At 25.5% G+C, this 12,533-nt stretch overlaps 2 protein-coding genes across 2 annotated transcripts in view; both read left to right on the top strand.

The window, feature by feature from the left end:
- The window catches only part of LOC119674193 (queuosine salvage protein-like), a 3,596-nt gene extending 1,025 nt beyond the window's left edge, over positions 1-2,571 (top strand). The window contains exon 3 of the mRNA XM_038085320.1: positions 2,527-2,571. Within this exon, the coding sequence (XP_037941248.1) occupies positions 2,527-2,571 (45 nt within the window). The remainder of the gene's footprint in view (positions 1-2,526) is intronic.
- Positions 2,084-5,174, top strand: LOC119683870. Its single transcript, XM_038097740.1, has 2 exons — positions 2,084-2,820; positions 4,876-5,174. Exons 1-2 carry the CDS (start codon positions 2,607-2,609, stop codon positions 5,070-5,072), a joined length of 411 nt encoding a protein of 136 aa, XP_037953668.1. The 5' UTR covers positions 2,084-2,606; the 3' UTR covers positions 5,073-5,174.
- Positions 5,175-12,533: the final 7,359 nt, after the last annotated feature.

Here is a 12,533-nt window from a genome sequence, read left to right as displayed (position 1 = left end):
ATATTTATAGTATATATTTATATATATTAAAAAATAAATTTAAAGCATACGTCAAGTTAGCAATAAAAAAATTTTACATGCAATAGTGTAACTAATAATACCGACAATAGTTACAAAACGATTTGTTAAGTAAAGCAGTGTTGAACTAATCAGCCTTATAGTATTTTCTTATATAATTTAGACTTTTTCATTTTAGTTATTTATTTCATATACGATTAAAAACATATTTATATACATTAATAAAAACTATGCACACACAAACACATTTAATATGGTGCCACATTATACACTAACTACTTCCTTCTTTAGCATAATTTTAGTAAAAGACAAGGGACTTAATATATGTCAAAAACAAATAAATATATTTATAAGATTTTTATAGTAATTAAAATGACAAAAATTGTTATTAAAACATGTTTCAATATATATAAAAAGCATTAGTTAATTAATATATGATTGTAATATGTGCAATTTTTACTTAAAACTAATATTAAGACATAAGTGCTGTAAAGAATTTAAATAAATTAGTATCATTTAAGCAACTAATTGGATTATATTGCTTAAAGGTTATATCTTGAATTTAAAATTTATTTAAAGTTTAGGTAAATCATTTACTAAACTTAACTCATTTACTACTTACACATTAACAATATATAATAAATATTGTACAATTAATTAAATCATTTTATAATGCAAATCATATATACATTCAGATTATGTTAAAAACTTTGTATAATAAAATATGTATTTTATGTTACACCTTATTATGCACTTCACTTATCTCTTATGTTTTCATATATGGCAAGATTGTTAATAACTGTTATGTAAAAAAATCTATATTTTATATAAATTGTATATCATCAGAATGACAATTATAAAAGTTCTGACTATTTCATATATAGAATTATGAAAATTATATGCTTTAATGCATGTTGCAAATTGTAAGAAATTGTGTATACTTAACTTGTAATTACAATATAATGAATTATACAACTACAAAAAAAAGAAATTACAAAATATTTAAAACGTTAAAAATACAAAAATTTTTTAAAATATATACCAATTCAAAATTTATTTAATTACGTATATTATAACAATTTTTATTAACCCCTTTCCATTTAAAGTTTATAATAATACAAAACTATTATTAATTATTAATTTAATATTTCTTTTTAAATCTTTTTTACACTACAAGCTAAAGAAAAATAGCCCACCTTAAGTCGATTATTACAAATAATAATAATTTTAATATTATATTATTAATAAAATTTCATAAAACAATAAAATAAAAAATAACAACACATATTGCATGTTTTTATGCCGTGGTTTAATAATATATGTGTATACACTATATGTTTTATTTAAGTTCCTAAAAGAGTTTAATGATTAGTTTTCATTGTTTAAATCATTTACTCTATATTTTAAATAGATTTTTTTAAACATAAACAATATTTTTTTAAACAAATAATTGAACAGGCGAATGAATCTTAACAGAATGTCGTCAGCACATAGTTAAAACCTATATAACACTGAAATTGTAACCAAAATATATATATATATGTTAAGTATATATCATATTGCATGTTATGTTAAATAAGCTTGGTAATAATACTTACAAAATATTTACAATGTTTTACTGACTCTTCATTGTGAAGAAAAATAGAAAATGTACATGTGAAATAAAAAATGTATCTTTGTAAATTAAAAATGAGCAAGTTTTTGAAAAAGCATTGTAAAATTAAGCTAAATATACTAATAATAATAATAGTATAATATTATATAATAATAAATCGAGTTAAAATTTGTGAATTTTGTTTATGAATGTATTTTTAATTTAAACTGCATTTAAATGTTAAACACCTTTCACTATGCAAAAGTTGCTTACAAATTGTTTATTTATTTCTTGGTGTTGGAAGTTCTTGGGCTTATATGTGATTCATATTCATTGGTTAAAAATGCTTTATCATTGGTTACTGCAAAATGCATAAGATTTAATTCACACGTTGTTATTTGTACAGCATTTGCACACTAACATTGGTTATTTGTGGTTCTTAATACAGTTCGATATGCTTTATTCGCCATTAAATCTCGTAAATGAGAAAATAAAATTTTAAAAACAATTTATTGTTAATAGTTTATTAAGCTATTGTTAAAAATTGATATTAAACTAACACAGGAGTAAGATAGAGGTAGAAATAGTGCTATAAGTAAAGAGAGAGACAGAAATAGATTTTTTTTTGTAAAGTAATCAATATGTAAAAGAGCAAGCACACACCTAGATTAGTGTACTGGTTGTTCAATATGACTCTTTCACTATCTTCCTTCATTATAAAATATCTTATATCACACATATATTTTCGATAAGTTTATTGCTAATATTATTCTTAAGAACTGCCACTACCACTCAGTTACCCCAATTGCTTTTACAATGTTTTGCCACCTATTAAAAGATTAATGCTAAAAATTTGCACATATTTTTAGCACAATAATTATTATAATAATTTATTCATTTATATTTTTCTACAGACAGTGAACTATATGGTAACTCGAATGTATTATCATCCACCTTAAATCCAACAACGTTGGTATCATCATCACCCGAACCAATGCGACGCGATTCTATATTGAAACCACAAGGCAGTATGAAGACGAGCGATAAACGTGTATCGATCAAACAAACAACAAGTGATATAACAATTCCAAACAACAATAACAAAATAATAGCAAATGTTGAATATATATCGGAAATATCTTCGGTAAATAATACAACAGGGCCAAAACCCATAGCTGTTGAAAGACGTCTTAATAAGCCTCCATCAGGTAAAGAAAACTCTTAAGATCTTAAAAAAGGAAAATTTTTATATTGTACTTTATATTGTATTGTATAGATTATAAACATAAGTTTATATAAGAACTATATACAAATTTAAAACAGAGTTATTAATAAGTTTATAATAAACAATAATAATTAATTATGAAAATAATTAAAGTAGGGAATAACTAAATTTAAGTTAACAAATTAAAAAAGTTTGTTTTAAGAGCCTATTTTACAGAAAATGTGGATTATAAAAGGTATAAAAAGAGCTATCTATTAATATTAATAGCAGCTTTTAATTTTTAAACGATGGAAGTTTTAATCGCAAATACATTATCTGAATCACTAAATGTGATATAGATATAATGTGTGTTAGATATAATTAATTTCATTTCTTTTCTATACATTATCCGTATTGTAATTAAATTTCTTTATAATCAAAAAAAATCAAAGAATATTATAATTAATTTTACAGTTTCGATGACAGTTGTAAGATATAATCAATAAGTTTTAGCCATTCTAATATTTATTTAAAGGATTTTCTCTTTCTTATTGAAAAAGACATACATCGAGATATATGTTTATGGGTATATCGATTACGTTTATCCAGCTAGTTAAGATTATGTTTCTTTCACTTTAGCTAATGAAGAATATGTATATTGTACACACTCAGATGTTTCTTTCTCTCTGTTACAGATATATAAACAAAGTTATTATAACCTTTACAGTTGACGTATATAGATTATAGACATAACTTTTATATAATAATATAATCGGAATATAGTGATTGCATAGTTGCAGCAGGGGTTGATAATCATCCATATATCATCAATTCTAATGAATTTAGGCATCGCCTTAATCTAAGTTAAACAAATTCCTTATAATTTACGAACTAACTAGAAGTGGCACATAACTTTCCATACTATTAATTCCAATAGATGTGTGCATCGGCTTAGCCTTATTGCAACGGAATGTTAGCACTGATTATTTCAAAATTACAGCTTAAGAAAGGCGTGAATGAACCCACCGGGACCTGCTTGTGGAGTCCCTTTGGGAGGTGTTGAACGGTACTTGGTCGTCGTAGGTGACGAGTGGCTCCGGGACGTAGACCCGACCGTTCTTGGAATGGGTCCTACTCGCCAGTCGCTGTCCAACGTAATTATCGTACTGATGGGACACTGTATCATAAACAGTCATGGCTTTTTTAAACAAGAATTACGTTAGCTGTAGCTTATAGGATGAAGAGAAGTGTCTCGTTAGAATATGTTTATCCACTTTAGGGTCTCCCTTTCTTAAGCGTCTGCTTGATATTACAAATGTAAGAATTATATAGCCAGTTCATTAAAATAACAGGGGTCTTCCGGTTTGAAATGGGTCGCTCTGAAACAACTAACTTCTTTATTTGTCAAATTTATTTGCAACTCTATTTCGAATATTGGTGATATATTCATAAAACTACATAAAATAACTTTGTATAAACATAATTACATATTTTTTACGATTTCTGTATATTGTTTTTAAAAAAACATGTCACAAAAATTGAGGTTTTGCAAAGGAACTGTATAAAAAACTAAGAGATCTTTATCTTTTTTTGTTTCTGTAGTGATTATGTATTTTGCAAGAAATGTAGAATATTAAAAAGATTATTTTTTGTAAAAAACCATGACATGATAATATTCTTTTATCTAAATTTAAATGTAATAATAGTAATAAAGACTTGACTAATAATTTTTTTGTAGTTTAAGGATGTCCACAGTTCTATCTCTTTCTCAAATAATTTATAAGATTCAATAACTTGGAGTATCACATATTATAATCCGATGTAAGCGATATCTGACACTAAATTGTGTGCAAAATTTAATATTATTAGAAATTAGTGTATATTCTGTCAATAGTCTTTTATCGATTTCCTGAAATCCATACTCTTTATTGAAGTGTGTTTTAGTAAAAATGAGTGTAAGACAAAAATAATTATGTAAAAGAATAAGCTGAACTTAGTTTATAAGATTATAAAAAATTTTTATTTATATACATAATAACATAATAAAAACTTTTTATAGGACCACGTCCAGCTTCTCTGGTCATCACGAAAAATGACAAGAAGTCTGGACAATATAGATACAAAATGACACGTTCCTCGTCTGTTGATTATGAAGATATCGAAGGTCAACATCAAACAAATAATGCCAACAAACTGACATCTGAACAAATGCAAGAAGATGAATCGGCGCCTTTAGTATTCACAGTGCACAAATGATCCATCGTTTGTACATTCACAAATGTGTTGTGTCTCCAATAGTTTATTAACAATATTTTTAGCTTTAAGCGAGTGTAATGTGCATATTTAATGAATTTTCACCAAAGGAATTGTTACAAATTTTTTTAAGGAATATGTTATTGTTTATGAGTAGATATATTTTTGAAAAAAAAAATTTTATTTAGCCAAATATTTATATATGTTGATATTTATAAAATAGCAAGTAAATGAATATATATATATATATGTACAATATAATAATAAAAAGCCTTTTCAGTGAGTGACGCAAACGTACTTAAACAAATATATAATAAATTAGTTAGTTAAATCAAATATGAAATTAATATTGTTAAAATTTATGAGCGAGTTGTTAAAGCTTTTCTAAATTATGCGTATATATATTATTTAATTGAGCAATAAAACTATTTAGTGATAGAATTATATATAATTATATACAAATTAATATATAAAAATAAAAACGATTCAAAGACAATTTATTTAAACCCAAAAAATACATTATTTTTTATTTTTAATATAATATTTTGACATAATATTTTATATAAGCGATGATTTTTAATAACAATACAATACTCTTATAACGTCCCTTTTTTGTTTCCATGTCTAATTGCATATAAAAACTTGCAACCAATAAATTGATGGTATCGCTCTGTCGAGATTTAGAAAGATTCTATTATGTGGACCCAGTTTATTCTTACTTTCACTTTATAACCTATCATTATCTCATTCTACCTAATTGTGCAAGTTTAGTCAACTATTGTCTATTTTTGCTAACGGATCAGCTTGAACGACAATAAAAACAATATTAAAATATAAGTTAATCAGTAATATAGAGAGTCCCTTTTTTTTACAGTAGGTGGAAAGCATCGAAAACCAAAGTGTGAGATTTCAACGCACTAAAATCACCTCTAAGGAATGAGTTGAGAAGACCTGAGGTGTCAAAATTAAATAGTCATTACTGGTTTCATGCCAGTAATCAGAGGTAAAAGTTAGAAGAAACTTAGTATTTATGATTACAAATATATCTAAGAATCTGTTGTCTATGTAAGTTATCAACATGTTGCTATAAAGCTTTTCATACATCAAATAGCACTATATGTAATTTTTCCACTAATATAAGATTTGTAAACATGTAATTCCTCTATCCCGCTCTTCAGATTCATACTGAAAACTCTAAAATATATGTTTCTTTCAAGCATTATTCGTTTCAATTACAATGGACTTACATTGCCTAAGTACAATAATAATTTTATCATACTTTACGATTAGGTATAATTGTACTCAGACCATATGAGCCCATTGTATTATAAACGGATAACGCTTGAAAGTAATTTTAGAATTTGAAGTCTGAACATGGAGAGCACAGTGAGGATAAATGCTGTATATATATAAATAATATTATATATAGGAGAATGAAAAAAAGAGCGTATTTGGTTAAACTGGTATGACCGATTTATATAAATTTTATAGATATATACGATTCTTTATATATTTATAACAAATCATATAAGATATATAGGAAGAATGAAATATATGAAATGAAATATATAGCTCAATATGTAGCCCTATTGCTTTGTGTGTGATTAGCAGTATATCTATGTCTTTATCTCAAGGACAGTTTGTCTTTACCACGTTAAAATTCTTCAACCGGTTAAAGTTTTTTTTGACAAGAACTCACAAATTTACTAAAATAGAGTACTAGTGAATGAATTTATGTATTTTTGTTGGAAGCCTTGAGAACAAAACATCACCTTAAATATTAAATTAGAAGACATCAATGCTATGAACTGTACTGATGCTTCACACATAATATCTTTATAATTAAAACAGTTTACTGCATGCAAAAGTAGTCTAAGTTATATAAAATTTAAAGAAATGTTTAATATGTTAAATATGTTTAATAAATGAAAAAAAAAAACAAGGAAACAGTATGTCCATTAAAGACCTAAGTCAATAGCTGCATTCGGTCGCTCTGAAATGTGGAAAAAAAACAAGTCTCTTGTTAAAATCTCTAATTTCTTACCAAAACAACAACACTACTCTCTTGCACTGACAAGCTAGCTACGAAGTCTCTAATCGTCTACGAGAGTGCAGACAAATTATTTACCAGAGTGGTAAGCGATCTATTGTGAACCTTTATTGGAAATATTGCAGTTTTCTGTCGAAAGTTTTTTTTAAACAATATTTCAAATAAAAAAGTTTTATAAATTTATAAATTTAAAAATGTAAAAAAAAATATTTTAGTTTGTTTAAATATTTTAAGCGTATATTTAAAAAAAAAATTTTATAAATATGCAAAAGTTTTTAAAGTCGGTTTTTGTTTTTTAATATTCTTAATTTATTTTCGTACGTTATATTTTGTGTATCTCTACACGTGTTTCAGCAAATTCGCCTTTGCCTTCATCAGGCGAAAACCTAATATTAATGAAAGCGAATTTGCTGAAATACGTATAGGAATTCACAAAAAATACGATCTAAATAAAAGTTAAAATCCTAAAAACCAAAACCGACTGTAAGTTAATGCTTATTGAGGCAAGAGACTTGTTCCTTTTTGCCGCATTTGTAATCGCGGTAAATTCACATAAAATAATATCCAGCCTCATCACATGATATCTTAGTTGAGATTACCTGGCCAAGTTAAGTATTTGACTTAGCCAATATTAAATTCAACTATCCCATAATATAATTTATTAAATTATTAATTAAATAATTAAAATATATTACAAATTATGGTCATTGTTAAATATTTAATTATTTAATATTTTTTAGTGATGGCAATGCTTAAATCATTGCAACTGAGCTTTTCATTGTTAACGCGCTTTTGAAGCACATGTAGACGCCGCATGAATCAATGAAGTAAAATGTAAACAAAACACACACACTAAATAAAACTAACAACAAAAACAATAAGAAAAAATTCCGGTTACAAGTAACTGGTATACTTGACACAGATTATAACATTTCATTACTAAATTGTTTTTGTTTTTTTTTTCTTTTGTTCACTTAAACCAAAACTACCCACAACTTTCACTTTCATTGAGCATTGTTGTTGTCGATTATTGCTTCTAATTTTCATGTTTACGAGAAACTAACACATACACATGACGTCACAAAATATAAACAAAAATGTCATTTCAACTTGTTTACAGAAATTGAAAAGCACAAAATCAGCTGTTTGATAAACTAAAAGGTCACCTTCAAAGCAAGAAAAAGTTTTTTTCTCGCTAATAAAATCAGTTAAAGGAAGAGTTTTAGTAGGTAAAGTGTGTGGTTTATTCTTTAAAAAATATTAAAGTTATATAAAATTAATAATACATGAAATAAAAAATATAAATTTAATGAATATATGCATAAAACTAAAATAATTTTTTAAAAAGAAGACAGTGATAGTAAAGTAATTAAAAGTTTTTAAAATATTTAAATAGATTTTGTGAAAAATACTGCATTCCCTTTAAAAATTAATTGTAAATTAATATGCATGAATATTAAAATAAATAATATTTATATTAACGATATATGTACTAAGTGGAATGGTTTGTTTAATTAAAAAAAAATCCACCAAATAATATCACTCTATGGCCAGCAAATAATTTCCTGATTGTTTTTTCATTATTGGTGCTTCGAATGTGTGTGTGTGTTTGTGTTGAGTTTTTTATATGAAAGTTTAGGAATTTTTGTGAAATATTTTAATTTTTTTTTTGCAAATTTATTTATTTTATTTTTAAAGTTTTATTATCAAGTTTAATTAAAAAAAAATACTGTAAGTAAATCAATTATTTTATATGACATTTATGTGAAGTACACATAAAAAAATTCAATTATTATTTAATTTCTGTTAATTAAACAGAAGGGTTCGCCCTTAAAATATTTTATTTTTAAAAATAATTAAAGCTTGTATTCAATATTGGAACATTTGGGAGACACAAAAATTTTTAAAAATATTTAGAAATTACTTTTATACTTTTGTTTCGAAAAAAAAACCACATGAAGCGATAACATTTTTTTTATGATTAATTAAAAAATAAAAAATAAATATTATTGATAAAATGCAGGTCAGTAATTCACTGATAAATAGAAGTTTACTCAGTGCATTAGTTTAGATTTAAAAAATATTTTTCGCTTTGATTAGAAAAATATTTAAACGAAGCGAAGTCTACACTGTGCCTAAAAGCATTGCATTAATAAATCCATAAATTAGTAATAAATAATGAAAATTATAAAGAATTTTAACCAGATATATATTTTTTTGATTTGCTATAGGGTTATCAAAATAACGCTTTAGAGTTGGAGATTGAAATACAAATTATATTTATTAAATTTTTTGAATTTTATTTAATATTAATTAGAAAAATATATAAACGAAGTGAAATATTATTACAATCAAATATAAAAAACAATATTATTTAATTTGGTACATTGAATTTATTTATAGACTATTTAAAAAATCTCCATTAAACTTTGTTAGTTTTTTATATTCATCTGTAAAGAAAAGAAGCTCCATTAAAACCATCAAACTTTTATGAATGTTATATATTGTTCAAATTTGTTCACTAATTTGTCATCTAGATTAGGTTAGGTTGTACCGGCAATACCAGGGGGATCCACTTAGGCCTATAGTGATACAGTATTATTGAGAATCCATGGGCTAAAACCATCTAGAAGATTTGTCACATATATAGCCCACAATATTGTTGGGCATTGGCTACGAATTGAATGTACAAACACCGTGAACAGTCAATGTGTAATATTCCCCATTTTTTGCTGAACATCTTGCAGGAATAAAAAGCTACACAGGTCCTTTTCACTTATACATTTCCAATTTAGCTTACTATCCAACTATTGGGTTTCTTCCTATAGTTTTAACTATTGTCCATTTAATAAAGGAAAATCGAAAGCCGGTATTTTGGTTTGGTGGTGTACATCAACATTCCAGTCTTTCCTGGGTTGATACTTAGTCCACAAATTGGCGCCAAGTACATGTACGAGGGAATATCAGGGAACATATCTGAAACTAGAATAACCACATCATCTGCATACCTTTAAACAAATTTATGATTAAAGATGATTAAAATGTGTCTGTGAGTTGATGTATTATAATATATGTTAAGTATGCAATCAAACTTATACAGAGTTTATTAACTTAAAAGTGAGAAAATATATTATCACCTGAAAATGTTTTATTGAAATTGATTAAATAATAAGATTTGTTTTCTAATTTTGTCTCATCACGTGAATAAATCATCACAAGAATTCTGAAAAAATTCAAATGCAAAAAAGTACTTTCGTTTATTTATAATATATATTATATATTTTTATTTCATAATAGAGTGACGTATAATTATTTCTAGTAGAAATGTTTAAATTTTGCCGAAATTATTGGTATATATATACATACCTATATGATTGTATATGTATATATTTACAATTTTAAGGTCATTGACATTAAATATTGATGTCTCTTTTATATTAAGAAAAATTTATTTATTTAATTTAAAATATTATTTTTAAATTTTGGTTGGTTCTCTGCCTAATATCAGATCATTAAAAAAAAAACAAAAGATAATGTATATAAATAAATGAATATACTTTAAAATTTAATTTTAAATTTAAAAACATTTTATCATATGAGCACTTGACTTAAAGAGTGAACTACGTGTGAATCTGAAGATAATTAGGTTTTAAACTACTAATTAAGCAATTATATTCGAATATTTATTATTATTCTTATAATGATTCTAATATAGGCACAAAATTTATAATGAAATTTTTAATTAACTTTTATAAATAAATAACACAATCTACTTTATGAACTTCGTTTGCAAAATTGACAATGCCAATTAACTTATATACAGATCTATTGTTCCCTTATGGGAGAGGATATTCAATTTTTCCACTGATTCTTTTTCTTACTTTGGGATACGTTAAAGTACAACAAAACAAAAGATGAAGTATTTTCATCTACATATGCAAGATATATTTAAACTTCTTTTTGAGTAATTATTCAATCCAAAAAAGAATTTATTAGACAACAAACGAGTAGGTTCCTATCAAATTGTATTTCAGTAAATATATCTAGTACGATTTGTTCAGGATTTTAAAATAAGCGACTGTGTTGTTGATTTGCTACTTTTTGGTAATAAATCTCTTCCAATCATAGGTTCAGATTGTAGAATAGAGCATGGAAGCAGAGTGATATATCTGCAGAATATGCAAGATAGATACACTGACTACATGTCTTTCATCAAGATGTATGATAAAACTAGTTTTGTTTGGTACATTTTTGTTTTAAAATGTGTTGATCCAATGAGCCAAAAACGAAAATGAGCTATTCTTAGTTTTGATTGAAGGAAATTGGTATGAAGTAAATGATATGCATCCTGAAATACTATGAAACTCATTTTATCGGTTGACTTCATGATCAATTCTTTTTCACAGCTAGTTCATCCAAATCTATACTCTTGAATGTAAGTATTTAAGTAATAATACGTCTACTGTAATGAATCGATACAGAAATACTGCCTGATTTTGTTAGAAAACCGCTACGTGCTGGAGCTCATGGTACACACTAAATATCTATGCTCCAGATAATTTATTCATATTCAGTGGGATGTAATCAGTATACTGTGTCAGAAACTTATCGCTCTAATAAAATCACACAATGCTTGTCATCGAATAGCCTGATGATTTCTGATATCTCCATCAATTTTAACTGGACGTCTGGAATATGACGCAACACACATGATTACAATATCATATTACAAAACATACTTCTTCGCATTTATAAATACATATGGATATTGAGATATATTATTTACATATAATGTAGGAATACACCTAATTGAATTAATCGGTCGGAAAATTTGTTGGAAATTTACTTCAAACATTCTTTAATATGTGTATTTTTGTTTTTGTGTCAAAATAAGTTTTCGATCAATTGTCTAGAGAGAAGAAATACCTACGCCTTATAAACTTACTTATTTCCATGTATTGTTCAATTTTATTCTTTAATTTTTACCATTTTAATCGCAGTTTTTACCAATAAGGTACTTTAACGCACATACCCCCAAGGCCCGCTGTTATATTATTAGGGGACTCATTTCACGTTTTTTTTAATTTAATATTTTAGGTATTAGGTGTCTTAGGTATTAATTTTAATATATTATAATTATTATTTTTTTAATAAATTTAGTTAATAATTTTGAATATTTTATTTGGACTTGAAGTTATTGGTTTTTAGCAATATGTTAGCTATGACAACATTTATTTTGAAGCCTATTTTCAACTTTTCCTTGATATCTAATATATACATATATTCAAGAATTTCGGTTCAAAATAAAGTTATGTATACAAAAAAACTGCATATACCTTTATAGTACTGTGACCCACATAGGTTCAAAAATCCGTTGTGATACTAAAAATCGATATTAATTTACTTAACCTTAA

Source organism: Teleopsis dalmanni, chromosome 2 (assembly GCF_002237135.1).
Source record: "Teleopsis dalmanni isolate 2A chromosome 2, ASM223713v2, whole genome shotgun sequence".
In the NCBI taxonomy this organism is placed as follows: domain Eukaryota; kingdom Metazoa; phylum Arthropoda; class Insecta; order Diptera; family Diopsidae; genus Teleopsis; species Teleopsis dalmanni.
Note: the sequence above shows the minus strand (reverse complement) of the source record. Positions and strands in the feature narration are given on the sequence as shown.

What these genes read in the sequence shown, in the direction of transcription:
- LOC119683870 (XM_038097740.1), top strand. Translation starts at nt 2,607, where the DNA reads ATGCGACGCGATTCTATATTGAAACCACAAGGCAGTATGAAGACGAGC. An exon ending in TCTTAATAAGCCTCCATCAG is followed by an intron (nt 2,821 to 4,875) that starts GTAAAGAAAACT and finishes AACTTTTTATAG; the next exon opens with GACCACGTCCAGCTTCTCTG.